General features: G+C 36.6%; 1 protein-coding gene across 1 annotated transcript in view; it reads left to right on the forward strand.

Annotated features, from left to right (window-relative positions):
* Positions 1–9,817, forward strand: part of CHSY3 (chondroitin sulfate synthase 3) — a 293,319-nt gene extending 283,502 nt beyond the window's left edge. Inside the window, exon 3 of the mRNA XM_011942104.1 lies at positions 7,528–9,817. Coding sequence (XP_011797494.1) covers positions 7,528–9,090 — 1,563 coding nt within the window. The 3' untranslated portion in view covers positions 9,091–9,817. The remainder of the gene's footprint in view (positions 1–7,527) is intronic.
* Positions 9,818–18,558: the final 8,741 nt, after the last annotated feature.

Below are 18,558 nucleotides of genomic sequence, written 5' to 3' on the forward strand. Positions count from 1 at the left end.
TGTAAATGTAGAGTACGTTTTAGGCCCTACATTTTCAGACAGTGTATTTTCTTGGTGCTGTCTGAGATCTACTATCCTTGAACCCTTTGGGCACTGACATTGATCTACTTAGCCTCTTATTTCCACCTGTTTCCAAATGATCCTGCCCAACCTCAGAAGCTTTTGGAAATTCCAAAAATATTTTGGTGACTAAAGGTATTTTGGTGACTATGTATTATTCCATCTCTTTGATTTTAAAGCTAGAGTTAGCGGTATTTTATTTTTAGCATTCCCTATTGTTTTATAAATAGCCTCATCAATGTATAATTTACATTCCACAAAATTTTCTCCTTATATGTACTACATTTTACTGATATTTGATAAGTTTATACAGTTATACAATCATTACCACAATCTAGTTTTACAAACTTTCCATTGCTCCAGAAGTTACCTTGTGCCTGTTAGTAATCAACTCCTAACTGTTTTGTTTTTGTTTTTGTTTTTTTTTAAGATTTTGAAATTTCTCATTTAAGACTGGGCATGGTGCCTCATGCCTGTAATCCCAGACCTTGGGAGGCTGAGGTGGGAGGATGACTTGAGCCAAAAAGTCCAAGACCAGCCTAGGCAACATAGTGAGACCCAACTCTACAAAAAAAAATTGAAAAACTAGCCAGGTGTAGTGGCATGCTACTCAGGAGGCTGAGGTGGGAGGATTGCTTGAGCGCAGGAGCACCGCAATGAGCAGAGATCAGGCCACTGCATTCCAGCCTGGGCGACAGAGTGAAAGCCCATCTCAAGAAAACAAACAAACAAAAAACAAAAAGTTTCTCATTTATATAGCTATGATCATTTCAGAAACGACCTATGCTATGTTTTCATTATTAATAATTCTAAGAGGGGTAATGAAAGTTTAATACGGTAGAAGAGTAAATAATTCAACATACAACTACCTCTTGGCGTTTATTCTTCTTTTGTTAGGTTTTTTATAGAAGATTTTCCTAGAGCCTCTCAGATAATCTTTCTCAGAGGGTGAGATCATGTGTGATACACTTAAAGCACTGGGGTCAGTTGGGACACACTGGTGTTCATTGCTGCTGTGATTTTGTTGTTGTGAAATGATTTTTCTTTGCAGTGTAATGTTCTGGAGGTTCCATGAAATCAACTGATAATTCTTTAAAGGGAAGGAAGCCAGCTTAAACTAGAGGTTCTTAATTATTTCAAGCAAATTAATATAATTTTTAAAATAAATTTTACACACTTTTTTCTTAGAACAATTTTGCTACATTCAAAATGTATCATGATCTATAGCAAAACTGAAAATCATGAGAATTCTAGTTTTAATTTTATTCTCGTCACTCTCAGTAGACACTTGGTTGAATAATTCTGTTTCCATGAATTGTAGTTTTCTGAAATCCCCACAATAATTTGTGTTTCTCATAGTAAGGCACCTATATGGCATGCTAGATGCACTGAAATACTGAGTATGTGGCCAAATTTGTAATTATTCCCATGCATTTCCATAAACGAACACAGATGAATTAAGTGAACTAAAGGGTGTGAATCTCATTCTCTGAAGACTCTTAGCTAAAAAGAACAATCTCAGAAGGGGGTTTGTTAAAGTGCTATTTACACACAGTTGTCATTTATTGAGTGCTTTCTATTTGCCAGACACAATGCTAAGCACTTTATATGGTTCTTTTAATTTCATAATGCTTCAATCTCCTTTGAGATATTTGACATTTTCCCATTTTATAGACAAGGAGACTGAGATTTAGAGTGGAGGCTTAGAAATGGTGAGGCAAGTATTCAAATCCATACCCTGATTCCATAGCCAAGTTTTTAAACATTCTCCTTTCTATCCTGTATAAATTGGACATCCCTCTGTAGCAAATTTGGATATGCTCTATGATTCTTAATGGCAAATAACATAAATTCAGGATGTGCTTATCATTTCTACCTAGAGTATGTATGAATGCACTGCTTTTAAAGATTGTCCTGGCTGGACGCGGTGGCTCACGCCTGTAATCCCAACACTTTGGGAGGCCAAGGCGGGCGGATCACGAGGTCAGCAGATCAAGACCATCCTGGCTAACATGGTGAAACCCCGTCTCTACTAAAAATACAAAAAATTAGCTGGGCATGGTGGCGGGCGCCTGTAGTCCCAGCTACTAGGGAGGCTGAGGCAGGAGAATTGGCATGAACCCGGGAGGTGAAGCTTGCAGTGAGCCGAGATGGCACCACTGCACTCCAGCCTGGGCGACAGAGCGAGACTCCATCTCAAACCAAAAAATCATCCCTACCACTGTCTTTCCTCACTTATGATATTTATGCAAAGGAATATGTTGGCAACATAAGCACCATATAGACATATTGGGCAGAAATGATGATGTAAATTACTTAGACATTTTAATACTAAAATATTATTTATTTTATAACATAATGTCATTTTTATCAAATTGTGCAGGATTAATCACTTCAATGTCACTAAAGGAGCTGGGCAAGCTTGCAATTTAACAGCTCACTCCTGAGCAATTTTTAAAATTTATTTTAGCATTTCTCCTTTTCTTAGTAATGTAAAGCATGCCCTAAGAAAGAATAGTTTCAGAGAGCCAATATTCTTTAGAGATGGTATAATTAGTAATTTATACATGATCAGAATTTGTTTTACCTTCCTACATAGAAAGAAAAAAATCCTTGGGATGTTACATAGTGTAAAATATTGAAGCAATTTTAGGTAAAACATATTAATACTACACAAATTGAGATATATAGCCCACTGCAAATTATGGATATAATTTGATTTAACATTGATCAAAAGTTTCATATAAAAGTTATCATGTGTTTTCGGAAAAAAAAAAATTGTATGCAACCAAGCTACTGCATCTTAAATCAAGTCCAAAATATTTGAAAAGTATCTACTGTTATATTCTTCAAAGGCAAATAATGTTTGTTTATCTGTCAGTAAAAATTTGTTCAAGTTTAGAAAATGGATCAGGTGAAATACCGTGGGTAAAGAATCTGCCATGGTATTAGTCATCTCCCTTTTAAGTCACCGTCTCTGGGAAAATCTCTCTGGTATCTTTCTCTCTGTCTCCTCTCTCTCTCTCTTTCTCTCTTTCTGTCTCTCTCTCTCGCTCTCTCTCTCTTTCTGTCTCTCTGTCTCTCTCTCTGTCTCTGTCTCTCTCTCCAGGCCCACATATCCACACACATTTATGAACATATATATATATGCATACTTTCAAAATAAATCCTGCATTAATTGGAGTATGGCAGATAAGTATATCTTAAGCAGCAGTTCAGTGAATGTTCACACCTTAAGTGCACACATATGACCACTACCTGGATAAATAAAAGAACATTACCAGCACTCCAGAAGCTTCCCTCGCTCTTTTTTTTTTTTTTTTAGATTTCCCGGACTGCTATGGATTTATTTTTATATATATAGTTCTGACATTTCTTTTTGTTGTTGTTGTTATACTTTAAGTTCTAGGGTACATGTGCACAACGTGCAGGTTTGTTACATATGTATACATGTGCCATGTTGGTGTGCTGCACCCATTAACTCGTCATTTACATTAGGTATATCTCCTAATGCTATCCCTCCCCCCTACCCCTGCCCCATGACAGGCCCCAGTGTGTGATGTTCCCCTTCCTGTGTCCAAGTGATCTCATTGTTCAATTCCCACCTATGAGTGAGAACATGCAGTATTTCGCTTTTTGTCCTTGAGATAGTTTGCTGAGAATGGTGGTTTCCAGCTTCATCCATGTCCCTACAAAGGACATGAACTCATCCTTTTTTATGGCTGCCTAGTATTCCATGGTGTGTATGTGTGACGTTTTCTTTATCCACTCTATCATTGGTGGACTTTGGGTTGGTTCCAAGTCTTTGCTATTGTGAATAGTGCCACAATAAACGTATGTGTGCATGTGTCTTTATAGCAGCATTATTTATAATCCTTTGGGTATATACCCAGTAATGGGATGACTGGGTTAAACGGTACTTGTAGTTCTAGATCCTTGAGGAATTGCCACACTGTCTTCCACAATGGTTGAACTAGTTTACACTCCCGCCAACAGTGTAAAAGTGTTCCTATTTTTCCACATCCTCTCCAGCACCTGTTGCTTCCTGACTTTTTAATGGTCACCATTCTAACTGGTGTGAGATGGTATCTCATTGTGGTTTTGATTTGCGTTTCTCTGATGGCCAGTGACGATGAGCATTTTTTCATGTGTCTGTTGGCTGCATAAGTGTCTTCTTTTGAGAAGTGTCTATTCATATTATTCACCCAATTTTGATAGTCTTTTTTCCTTGTAAATTTGTTTGAGTTATTTGTAGATTCTGGATATTAGCCCTTTGTCAGATGAGTAGTTTGCAAAATTTTTCTCCTATTCTGTAGGTTGCCTGTTCACTCTGATGGTAGTTTCTCTTGCTGTGCAGAAGCTCTTTAGTTTAATTAGATTCCATTTGTCAATTTTGACTTTCGTTGCCATTTCTTTTGGTGTTTTAGACATGAAGTCCTTCACAGCCAATATCATACTTAATGGGCAAAAACAGGAAACATTTCCTTTGAAAACTGGCACAAGACAGGGATTCCCTCTCTCACCCCTCCAATTCAACATAATGTTGGAAGTCCTGGCCACGGCAATCAGGCAGGAGAAAGAAATAAAGGGTATTCAATTAGGAAAAGAGGAAGTCAAATTGTCCCTGTTTGCAGATGACATGATTGTATATCTAGAAAACCCATTTGCAGATGACATGATTGTATATTTAGAAAACCCCATTCTCTTAACCCAAAATCTCCTTAAGCTGATAAGCAACTTCAACAAAGTCTCAGCATAGAAAATCAATGTGCAAAAATCACAAGCTGTCTTATACGCCAATAACAGACAAACAGAGAGCGAAATCATGAGTAAACTCCCATTTACAGTTGCTTCAAAGAAAACAAAATACCTAGGAATCCAACTTACAAGGGATGTGAAGGACCTCTTCAAGGAGAACTACAAACCCTCTTCTTGATTCTTGATCATTATTCCAACAGCAAACCATACAGGTTAGCTTACCTGTTTCTGAATTTCACATAAATGGAATCATACAAAGTGTATTATTTTGTTATATGGCTTCTTTCATTTGTTTGTGAGATCCATCCATGTTGTGAGTAGTATTTCAAGTATTTAATTGACGTATTGTTTTTCATTACATGAATATACTACATTTATTCTGTTCGTGATGTAAATTTAGGTTATTTTCAGTTTTGGAGTATGAATAATGCAGCTATAAAAATTCTTCTATATATGTAGGTGTATGTATGTATTTATATATGTATTTCTATTGGGCATGTATCTAAGAAAGAACTACTGAGTCATAGGGAATATGTATGTTCATTTTAGTTGATATGCATTTTCTCAGTGATAACCAAGTTACATTCTCACTAGCAGTGTAAGAGAGTTCCAAATCTTCCAGTGCCTTGACAATGCATGGTATTGTCTATCTGTTTAGCTTTAGCTATGTTTTTGTGGATCCATCATGTTATCCCGTTGTCATTTTAAGTTGCTTTACTTTGATGATGAATAAAGTAGAGAATGTTTTTATATGTCTGTTGAGTATTTGCATACTCTTTTGTGAAGTACTCTTTCAAGTTTTCTTTCCCATTTTTCTGTTAGGTTTGTCCTTCCTTGTTTCCTTATTTGTACAAGTTTATTGTATATTCTGGGAACTGGTTCTTTTTCATAAAATCTATTGAAATTTTTTTCACCAGCTCTGTAATTGCCCTTTTTAATTTTTCTAATGGTGTTTTTAAAGAACAAAGTTCTTAATTTTAACATAATGCAAGGTATTAGTCTGTTTTAATGGTTAGTGCCTTATGCCCTATTTACAAAATCTTCACCTACCCTAAAGTCATGCAGATATTTTCATGTAAGTTTTAGAAACTTTTTAAAGCCTTTTTCTAAAGTAAACTTTTATATTTACATCAACAGGTCATCCATTGTAGGATGTAGGAGATCAGTTTTTACTTTTTTCCCTTATATGAATATCCAACTGATCTGGCACTAATTACTTAAAAGACCACCCTTTCTCCAAACTGTAAGCTCTATTTTATATTTCTATTACTTTGCTAAATTTTTTCAAGTCTCTTCTTCCTACGTTTTTCACAAATCTCTTTTTATACTTCTTGCAATATGTTTATCAATGATTTTTTGTCCTCCCTTTTTTCTTTAGCTCTGCCAGTTTACTTTTTATCTTTTTTAAGCTTATTTGTCTATTAATTGAGTCATTTTTTTGAAGAGGCTGTTGTTGTTTTTTAATTTGTGTACAATTTTTACCTGCTTCTGATGAGTATTCTTAAGTTTGCAGTATTTCTTTCTTCTTATTCATCAGTATATTTGTAGACATCTCATGATGCTGCTGGCCTTTTTTCTTCCTTTTCACCTCTTTCTCCTCATCCCATCTTTTTTCTTCTTTTTCTTCTTCATAATCACTTATCTTGAGTGGGTATAATGGAGGTATCTTAATTGACTGGCAGAAAAGGAAGAATCAGCTGGTGGTGTGAACTTTGTCCTCGTAACTACGTATTTTTTTTTTCATTTTTGTTTCTGCCTGAACTAGCGAATTTGTTCTAGACTAGCAGAAAGCCTTTTTGTTTCATAAGGATGTCAAGCATGTCTACTTTGGATATGATACTTTACATCAGGAGTGTAGGTCAGTATGGTTTCTGTTTCTTACTCTGTAAAAGTAGTATATCAGGATGCTAACTGAAATTTAAGACTTCCCTGGCAAATAACCTCTTATTGTCATTCCAAACAACAGGTCACTGGTTTTCCTCTTTAGGGTGAATTCCTTATTTTGGAAGACTCATGCTGTGTCCATTCTGACTCTCTGCTTCTCCATGATCTGTTATGGGGTTATGGACATAGTCAATTCTTGTTTTATGTATAGCGAGAGATTCATTTGCAATATTTGAGCCTATGAACCTGACATTTATGCTCTCACTTGTATATAGAAAAATCAAGAAGTTGGTTTCACAGGACTAGAGAGTGGAATGTTGGTTCCCAGGGGCTGAGTCAGCTGCAGAGAGGGGTTGGGGAGATTTTTGACAAATGATACCACATTTCAGTTAGATAGGAGGAATAAATTCAAGTGATCTCTTGAATAACATGATCACTATAGTTAATAACAATATATTGTGTACTTTAAAATGCTGAAAAAATAGATAAGTGTTCTCACCACAATAATAACTACGTGAGGTAATGAATACATCAATTAGCTAGATTTACTCATCCCACTATATATATATATATATACTTCATATGTATATATATATATACTTCAAAACGTGGTACATGATAAGTACATGGAATTTCATCTACCAATTACAAATAATAAAACTATTTTAATTTAAAAAATATAAATATTATAAACCATTTTTGTTATGAAATACCATACCAAAAATGTATTAACTATTTTCATTTAGATGCTTTAGTTTATTGCTGGTTTTCTTTTTAAATAAATCTTTTAAAATTAATCCTGATTTTTTTTGTTTTACTTTTCAGATGCAACAACTGTTCCATGAAAATTATGAACACAATCGGAAGGGTTACATCCAAGACCTTCACAATAGCAAAATCCATGCAGCCATAACACTTCATCCCAACAAAAGACCTGCATACCAATACAGGCTGCATAATTACATGCTCAGCCGCAAAATTTCTGAACTTCGCTACCGCACCATCCAGCTCCACAGGGAGAGTGCCCTGATGAGCAAGCTCAGTAACACAGAAGTGAGCAAAGAGGACCAGCAGCTGGGAGTGATACCGTCTTTCAACCACTTCCAGCCTCGGGAGAGAAATGAAGTGATAGAATGGGAGTTCCTGACAGGGAAGCTCCTATACTCAGCAGCTGAGAACCAGCCCCCTCGACAAAGCCTCAGTAGCATTTTAAGAACAGCACTGGATGACACTGTCCTACAGGTAATGGAGATGATCAACGAGAATGCCAAGAGCAGAGGACGGCTCATTGACTTCAAGGAAATTCAGTATGGCTACCGCAGAGTTAACCCCATGCACGGGGTGGAGTACATTTTGGATTTGCTCCTTTTATACAAAAGACACAAGGGGAGGAAACTGACTGTGCCAGTGAGACGTCATGCCTATCTTCAGCAGTTGTTCAGCAAGCCTTTCTTCAAAGAAACTGAAGAGCTAGATGTCAATAGTCTTGTGGAGAGTATTAACAGTGAAACTCAATCATTCTCCTTTATATCTAGTTCTTTAAAGATATTATCTTCTTTTCAAGGTGCCAAAGAAATGGGAGGGCACAATGAAAAGAAAATACACATTCTCGTTCCTCTCATCGGAAGATATGACATTTTCTTGAGATTCATGGAGAACTTTGAAAACATGTGTCTTATCCCAAAGCAGAATGTAAAGTTGGTCATTATCCTTTTCAGTAGGGGTTCTGGCCAAGATTCCAGCAAGCATATTGAGCTGATAAAAGGATACCAGAACAAATACCCCAAAGCAGAAATGACCCTGATCCCAATGAAGGGAGAGTTTTCCAGAGGTCTTGGTCTTGAAATGGCTTCTGCCCAGTTTGACAATGACACTTTGCTGCTATTTTGTGATGTTGACTTGATCTTCAGAGGAGACTTTCTCCAACGATGTAGAGACAATACAATTCAGGGACAACAGGTGTACTATCCCATCATATTTAGCCAGTATGACCCAAAGGTAACAAATGGGGGAAATCCTCCCACTGATGATTACTTTGTATTCTCAAAAAAGACTGGATTTTGGAGAGACTATGGATATGGAATCACCTGTATTTACAAAAGTGATCTTCTAGGTGCAGGTGGATTTGATACCTCAATACAAGGCTGGGGACTAGAAGATGTAGATCTCTACAATAAAGTCATTCTATCTGGCTTAAGGCCCTTTAGAAGTCAAGAAGTAGGAGTGGTGCATATTTTCCATCCAGTTCATTGTGATCCTAACTTGGACCCTAAGCAGTATAAGATGTGCTTAGGATCCAAGGCAAGTACTTTTGCCTCAACCATGCAACTGGCTGAACTCTGGCTAGAAAAACATTTGGGTGTCAGGTACAATCGAACTCTCTCCTGACAGTCCAGGCAACACATTTTGCCTTTTTAAAGGGGAGTTTACCTCATTGTTGGTTGTTGTTATTTTTATTTTATTGTTATTTTTATTATTATTATTGTAATAATTTTATTTTGTTGTCCTGGTCTTAAACTACTCTTGGTTGTCTTCCTAAGGGTGTTTTTTGACCTCAAGCAAGAAGAGTCTGAGTTCACTGATGTTTCAGATTTCTACTGAAGTCAATATATGTTGTTACTTTTATATATCTTTATTTGAGATTGAGTTAAATCATGGCAATCAAATGACTTTTGAAACTCATTCATCACAAGAGACAGCTTAGAAGAATGTTCTCTTTGGGCTTAAAGATGCAATATCGACTTTTATTTGGTTTATCAAATTCAATGTGATACAAATATTTACTGGTGAAAGGTACCACAAAAGTGCTTTATGCTTCCTATGGGGAAGGGACTCTGTAACATAAACTTGAGTTTTGTAATTTATACAAGGACTTAAATATAGACAATAATTTTCTTCATCTTTAGAATTTTTAAAGTAAATGAACACCTATGATTGTATGTTTATTTTTTAAAAAAAGTTTTAAAAATTGAGGAGTTTTGTTCCACAAGCAACCGGTACTGGCTACCCTGGTCTTATGACAATTATGAGCTCCTCACAACTGTCTGCTATAAATGCGAATGAACTTTATTTTCTCAAGGAAATATGATTTAATTAAATATTCATGTACATTTTAGAAGCTTTATGAAATAATGTCCTTCATTTGCTGGCAAGAAGATAAAATATGACAGAACCTGTTTATTTAAAATAAAACACAGGTATAGCAGTATTCTTTTTCAAAAATGCCGACAAGGTTTTGTTGTTTCCTTTTAGTCATACTTGATACGTTTCTGTTCATATTCACCAAAATATGCTTGCTGAGCAGGCTTGAAAAGTTAACAAGGGATTATGGTATGCTGTTTGTATTATTATCCTGGAAAACCTAACCTTTATAGGTGATTAACTGAGCGATTTCTTTTTTTTTTTTTTTTTTTTTGATATGGAGTCTTGCTCTGTCGTCCAGGCTGGAGTGCAGTGGCGTGATCTCAGCTCACTGCAAGCTCTGCCTCCCGGGTTTACGCCATTCTCCTGCCTCAGCCTCCCAAGTAGCTGGGACTACAGGCTCCCGCCACCTCGCCCGGGTAGTTTTTCGTGATTTTTAGTAGAGACGGGGTTTCACCGTGTTAGCCAGGATGGTCTCGATCTCCTGCCCTCGTGATCCGCCCGTCTCGGCCTCCCAAAGTGCTAGGATTACAGGCTTGAGCCACCGCTCCCCGGCCGAGCAATTTCTTTACTCAATAATTTACGATCTAGGAGAAACCTCCTTCCTCAATCTCTTCAGCTTTGGGATCAAGCGAACCCAAGAACAGCTCAAAACTTGCCTTTAATATGGGTTGGTAGGTCTCTCAAAAATCACTGGGGAAATGATTAATATCACATCAATTTTATAATTATTAAAAACACATCAGGAAATATCTCATTTAGCTTTACATATCATTCTTTCTTTGACCTGGATCAGTGGTGTCCAGTTTTTAGAAAAGCGTAATTGGGTTAAAGAAGTATAAGAGAAAATGAACATCCATGCAAAGGAGTGTCATTAAGGCATATTGTAAAAGTCTTATTTTGTAAATAGGTAATACATTTGCATGGTTCCAAAATCAAACAAAATTTTTAAATATCTAAAGTTGTTGGCCCCACTCCCCATCCACCCATATCTGTCACCTGACCACACATGACCATTGTTTGGGCTGTGTGAGTGGTTTGTGCATGTCTTTCTAGAGTTTCTGAAGCACAAATTTTATTTTTTTAACCCTCTATACACAAAATGTAGTATATTATACATATTGTTCTGTACTTTGATGTTCTGTTTCTACTTAATGAAAAAATAATTTGCATCAAAATTGATTTGAAAGTGATTGTTGTAAATTGTTGCCATTAGTTTTACTGAATGCCATGAGGCCACATATCATTTGCGCTGGTGATGGATTCCTTATACACTGACAACCTCTTTTACTGAAGACATTTTGGGAGCCTTAACAAATATCATTGCTTGATATTAGGACAAACAGGATGGCAGTATCCTTAACTATAACTTGTAATCTTAATAATGTCAAATTCATTAGAAAATAATTAATGGAATTTTTAGATATTAAAATGCTCATATTGACAGGGCCAACAATTCAAAATTGATCTCTACTCTAGTATTGTCTCTGACTTTCACAAACCCTCACTCTAATAACTTACTCTGCTATATAACAAGACTTAGCTCTCTTGCAGGTTTTATTTTCCTGAACAGTAAATATTTTAACATTCAGTAAACGTAGTCATTTGGGAAGATCTATGAACAAATAATAAGTATTAAGTATTTTGTTAATGAAGAAAGGAAATCAGGGACTGATCTTTAACTCAGACAAATGAAATAAGAGGGAGTTTTATAGAGGTAATAAATGTAAAGGCCCAGTTTAAAACATTCCAAGACTTAGAGAGTTATGAAGCAGCTGCCAGGGGATGAAGTGGCATTCTGTGTTATATGATGAAGCCATACTGATGAAACAAGGGAATGCAGAGACCTCATTTGAACTTAATTACACATGTATACACTATACTGTTAGTATACTTTAAATCTATTATATAATTTTGCATTCAGCCTTCATATAATCTTTTACAGGCAATGCAGTATTACCTCACTGAAAATATGGGGAGAATGATGATAGTAAAATTGAGTGTTTTTCTATCCATGTAGTATCAATTACCTAAAGCCTTTAAGTTTGAAGGGCAACACACTATGAATGTAACCAAAAAAGCACAATATATGCAGGTGAAGTAGTCCATACATTGTAGTGTTACCTTATTTGGATAGCTGTAGAGCTTCCGTTTCAATGTCACCCCAAGAATAATTTCATCAGCCTTCAATGTCTTCTTACTGCTCATCTACTGTCCACTCAGCACCACACTATGCATTTTATTTTTAGGCTTAATTCTCAGAACAATTCTCAGAATATCGATATTACTTTCTTCATTAAACAGATATGGAAACTGAAGCCACACATGGTTAAGTAACTTGTCCCGGGTTCACACAGTTGGTATCCTGTAGAGGTAAGATTTAAACAAAAGCCTGTCTGAATCTGAAGCCCCTGTTTTTTCACTCTACCTCATGGCTTCTCAGTTGCTGGAGGGATGTAGAAAACAATGGGAGAGCAAAAGGCCTCCTGACATCATGCACATGTGTGATCCACTAGTCAGTTTGCTCCTGCTGAACACTTTCTGAGCAGAGCTAAATTTGTGGATGTTTGCTCAGTTAAAGCCTCTTCCAGATTTCATCTCAAGCATCTACCACTTTGCTAGATCCTTCTGTGTACCATTGTGTCAGGGAAGGGTAGGCTTTTTCTGTCTACCTGCTCAAACATGGCTGAACTTCAGCAAGGAAAAAAGCTGTCCAGAAGTTCTGATGGATGCCAACAATATCCCTTCTATATCATCTCAGCCCCTGAGTGTAGAAACTGTTCACACTGATGAACACCACCAAATAATTGCTTGACTCTTTCTGTCACTTTACCCATATGGACTTGGTATAATCAATGTTGTCAGTGCTGAAATAGTTCTGAATTTAAGAGTTGAGCCCATTATGCCTAGTTAATAGATACGGAACTACAGGAAGGAAACACTCAAATATGTAGACTGGTAGTCCAACCAAGAGAATAAATATTCCCTGGAAAGGTAGATTAGGAAGTTGCTTTGTTTTTAGCATATGAAACCTGGAGACCATCTCTAGACAGCAGCCCCATGACTAGGCTACTCTCATTTCATTTTCAGAGGAGCCCTAGAAAGTTCTTTCTTCTAGGAGTAGAGTTCACCAGATAAGGTTCCCTTCTAATAGTTTCAGATTGCTCAGATGAGAGGCTGTGGGCCTGCCTACCCTGTTGAATCCTCAGCTAGGACTTCCTTGTCCTGGGGACTATATTCTAAGGTAGACCTGGATCTAGAAAGAGATTGCTGTCTCCCTTTCCTCTTCCTACCCAACAGAAAACATGCTTATGCTGGTAAAATATAAATAACAAACAGAATATTTGTAGCTTCATATTACATTGATGATAAGATTTATATGGGGAAATTAAGGTTTCAACATATTTTACATTATATAGTCAAGCTATGTTTATTTCCCTGCTACCTCCTGCTTTCTAAGTCACTGTACCTGTGACCCTACAAGTTACAGGAACCTTGTGTGCCTTGTCCTAGCAATATCTCTATCTAAGAGTAGATACTGGTAATCTGAAGACTACTGGCAATCTGAAGAATTGTCCACTTAATCTCTCATTTGTGCTTAATTGTTGATGGCACAATCTCTTCAGGAAGTAGCCTGCAAATTGTGGATATTACAGAGTGAATGAGAAAAATGGTGTCCTTAGGAACAATACAAGAATTTGTTATCAGTTCTTAGTGCTGTTTATTTGCCTACCTTCCCTATTCACATTCTTATTAGCATCTTAATCCCTGTCAATTATACAGCGTTGGAGTATTCTGCCTGTGCTGAGGCCAGGAGCCTCCAAGACCTTTGTTTTCAACTAGTGGCAATAGTGGTGCCAGGTTGGAGCCTCCGGATATGTCAGTGTGGTTCTGCCTCTGTCTGCCCCACAGCCTCGTTAACATGCTGGCTGTGCTGCCAAGCTTGCCACGACAGACGGTGGGAATGATGTGAGGAACCGGCAATGACTCATGCTCCCAGGTGGTGATACAGTCAGCATCTGCATCAAGCAACAAACTACTTGGCACTGGCACAAAGTGCCAGGATATTCTATTGTCATCTTCAATTTGACACCCAGTTGTCCATTTCCCTCTTCCTTTCTGATCTCAAAAACTGCCAAAGTCTAAGACATATTTGGGATTTCACTCCATGCAGGATTTTATTTCAATCAAATTCAATCAATATGTATTGTGTTTATAGGTTGGTGTCAATGCTGAGATTCTTCAGTTTTGTTATCCATTATGTATGGGTATACATTTTTGCTATTCCTTTACATCCAACCCCCATCTTTATAGACTTAATTCTGGAGGATTTGGTGAACATCATATTAGAATGGTAAAATTGTATATTAAATGATCCTATTGTTAAATGACTTCCGACAGAAAAAAAAAAAAACACAGTAACAACAACAACAAAGAAACCACAATAGTTGCTCATATCTGTAATGTTAACTGATTAGCAAATATTTATTGGAACTTGTTTGGGAACAATACTCTCGAGTGGAAACTCCTAGACTGTGAAAACATGCATCATCTGGAAGCAAACCTCTCAGTACTATTAGGCCTCCTTCCTTGGGACTGTTTTCCATCTCTTTCTCAGTTCTCCCACAGCCACTATCCCTCAGTCTCCCACAAACACAGTTTCTTATTTTGCCCAAGTTGGGTAAGTGTGTGTACATACCAAATGGAATCTAAGTCCTACAGTTGAATTTAAAATACAGACATGAATCTACCTCGGTTGTTGCATTTTGATTCTTGCAACAAAGGTTCAAATTGACATTGGTCAAAAATAACTAAGTTAATATAAAAATGAAAAATACCTTCAACCATAGGGTTTGCCACCACCACAATACAAGGTTCATATAAAAATGAAAATAAAAACCTCCAACCATAGGGTTTGCCAGCAGCTCCAATCATTTTTAATATGTAACCTATTAAATGCTCTGTCACCACAATGACTCTCAAGCTCTTTTCCCTTTCTCTTCCATACCCACCAAAGTGGATCCAACACCTACTTCTAAAAGTAGTATCTTTAATAGTAAAGAAGCAAAATGTTAAAGACATGGTACTAAGAAAATGCATTATTTTCTTCTTTTTAATTTGACTCCCACTCTTCATAGCATTCTAACATGTTGATGACCTACTTTAAAATTTTTTTCTTTTTTTCCTGCCATTAAGATCTTCCCTGTCTCTCTAACTTAGAAACTAGATGATACAAACTACATGCAGTTTAGACTACAAGTTTTTAGTATGAGCATTGAGAAGTTACTATGATATAATTCATGAACTTGAAGTACAAAGTTAGCATACATTTTTCAACTCTTTTTCTTTAGTCATTTGGGCCTATTTAAAGTGTGCTGGAGTATACTTCTTTTTAGTCGACTGGAATCCCAGAGGCTTTTCTACAGCTTCTTGAGTTTTTAGACTAGAAAGTAAAGGCAGAGAAGTTTGATCCCCTTCGAGTGCTTCCATTTCTCAATTGATCTTTTCAACATTATATTCAGGCTTGTACTTTAATGAAAAGAAGGATTGCATGAAAATATTTACTGAATTAATTATTCATTTATTTAAAGAAAGAGACTTCATGAATAATATAATGTATATTTTTAGAAACTATTTTGCCTTTGCAAACTAAATAATTCACAATGAATTATATGTTTATATGTATTTTATATTTCTGATAATTATATTGAATGAGGAATATTAAATAATTATGTTTTAGTTATCACTGTTTTCTCAATATTGATCATGTTCATAATTTTATATTCTACATAAGACAAACATTTCTTTTAATAAGCCTAAGAGATCAGAAAGGGCGTGTGATAAAAATGGAAATAAATTATCATTGCTCATAATCATCATTTTTTTCATTTACACCTGTTTCCACCCAATGTGCAGTCAATTTAGAGAAAGGTCATTTTGTTTTCAAACACTTCTATTTGTTACTTTATACAAGAAGCTACTTCAATAAGGGAGAAGAAAAAGCAAAATGCTTTTATTGTTATTATTTCAGTAGTTACTATTCATTAAGTGCTTACCTATTCTGCACTGTTACTCAGAAAAATTATCTTCTTTGAGCTTCATCAGCTCTAAAGTAGATATCATTATCCCTATTTTACAGGTGAGCAAAATAAATTTCAGACATTTATTTTGGTCTCAAAAATGACAATGTCTGAATTTGTGCTGGGACTCAACCCAGCTCAAACGTGTTTGGTTCATCTGCCGCAGATGGACCCAGAAAGTTCATCTGTGTCCAGAGCACATACTTTTGCCAGTATACAGTAAGATAGACAGGATAGAGTATCTACCCATCTACCTTCAGAAATTCTTTAGGGGGCTCTTTAAGCAAGGCTGCTATGTATTCTTATTAGTATCACGACATTCATGGCGTATTTCTGGTAGCTACATTTTCTTCCTTTCTTCTTTTATTTCTTTTGCTGAGCTGACATACACCAAAGCCTTATTTGAGACAAACGACCAGTATGACATCTCATTTTGTTCAAACTACTGTCTCAACAGCATCAATCTACAGTAACTAACTAGATTGTCCATAATGCCACAATTCATGATTTTGCCACAATAAAACATCCTTAAAAAGATCAGATATTATGAAAATGAGACTCACAGATAGTGGGACATATTTCTACCAGAAAGACTTCAAAACTCCCCAGACTGCATATCTTTTGGAATAAAATCACATGCTTATATGTTTTTTAAATGTATAATTCACTGTGCTTACTTTTCACCTAAATATAAATAAGTTTATCAAACCTATAAGTTTATGCTTCTAAGATGTATGATTCATTGTTTCTACTCTAAAGGCTCCTATATATTTTCTTGATTTATTAGTTTATTATTTAATGAAGTAACTTTTGACTGAGTCATATAGAAAAATGCAAGTGCATTTTTGAAAAAGTAGATATTATGGGGCAATTTATGACAATATTTTTGTTAAGAAAAAAAAGTTCTAGGCCACGAGCGGCAGCTCACACCTGTAATCCCAGCACTTTGGAAGGCCGAGGCAGGTGGATCACTGGAGCTCAGGAGTTCCAGACCAGCCTGGCCAACACGCTGAGATCTGTCTCTACTAAAAATGCAAAAATTATCCAGGCATGGTGGCACGAGCCTGTAATTTCAGCTACTTGGGAGGCTGTCACGACAGTAGCTTGAACCCAGGAGGAAGAGGTTGCAGTGAGCCAAGATCATGCCACTGCACTCCAGCCTGGGTGACAGAGTGAGACTCCATCTCAAAACAAACAAACTAACAACAACAAAAAGTGTACTGTGAGTCAGTTGCAGGTACTATTCTCTGAGTATCCTTTATTCAGACAAGAAATTTGAACTTTACATTTCTTTACAAAAAAAAAAATACTGCATAGAAATTGAAGTCCTTTAAGGAGAATTTCCTAATAAGAAAATTAGTCCCTTACTCCTTCTATGGTTTTGGTTTTATATATTTTTCTGTATTTTCTTTCTTCTTGACTTTTTTTTAATACGACTGCCTTCATCTTTATGGAGAAACTTGTTCCTTCACCAGCAACTCTAACCTGTAGCTCTTTTATTTTCCTTGTTCTATGTAGCTGGCTCTCCTCCACGTGGGCAGAACAGCTGAATTCATTTCTCATTCTAATTGGTTTCTTCAGAATCTTTAGAAATTGAAGATATTATAATAGTATAATATTTGGCTATACATTTAAAATGTTTTTTCCATGGCTATTTCATCAAGTTTTTTTTTTTTTTGAAACCGAGTCTCGCACTGTTGCCCAGGCTGGAGTGCAGCGAAGCCATCTCGGCTCACTGCAAGCTCCGCCTCCTGGATTCACGCCATTCTCCTGCCTCAGCCTCCCAAATAGCTGGGACTACAGGCGCCTGCCACCATGCCCTGCTAATCTTCTTGTATTTTTTAGTGGAAACGGGGTTTCACCATGTTAGCCAGGATGGTCTCGATCTCCTGATCTCGTGATCCGCCCGCCTCGGCCTCCCAAAGTGCTGGGATTACAGGTGTGAGCCACTGCACCTGACCTCATCAAGTATTTTTTAAACATTGATTTTTTAACTGTATCTCAAAATAGATCAAACAGTCCATTTAAGTCAAATAATATTTAATAATTAATGTAGTTTGAAAAACTGGGAATTGCCTTACAAATCATGGGATTCATTTTGTTTCAAAATAATATTTAAGAATATTTAGTCTCCACTGATATTTGAAGCCTCAACTTGTCATTTGAATTAGGATGTTTTAAAACTCCAAAAAGGAGCAGGATTTGGATCACAGATAGTTTCATGATTGATGCTTCTCTTCTTAAAAGTCTCTAGAGCTTTCCAAATTTACTTAAGATAACATGTAAACTCCTTTCCTTGGTGTTTAAAACCTGCTGCACGGCACTTGCTCCTGTCTCCTCTCTGTTCTCTACTCTGTCACTCCACCTGGTTCATCGTGCTCCCTTCATACCAGCCTCTGTTTGGACTTGAAGTGTGCCAACCTGGCTCCCACCTTTGTGCCTCTTCCCAGGTTATTCTCTGAGCTTGGAAAGTTTGTCCTTGAAGTCTTCTCAGTTGGTTCCTTTCTATAATCGAGGTTTTACCACACGTTTTACCTCACCAGAGAGGCTTTTTTGACCACCCAATCTTTAATAGCTTCTCCTGCCACCTCCTCCAAGTTATTTTCATTTACTTCTCTGTTTATTCTCATCACAT

This window comes from Colobus angolensis, unplaced genomic scaffold (assembly GCF_000951035.1).
Source record: "Colobus angolensis palliatus isolate OR3802 unplaced genomic scaffold, Cang.pa_1.0 Scaffold206, whole genome shotgun sequence".
NCBI lineage: Eukaryota > Metazoa > Chordata > Mammalia > Primates > Cercopithecidae > Colobus > Colobus angolensis.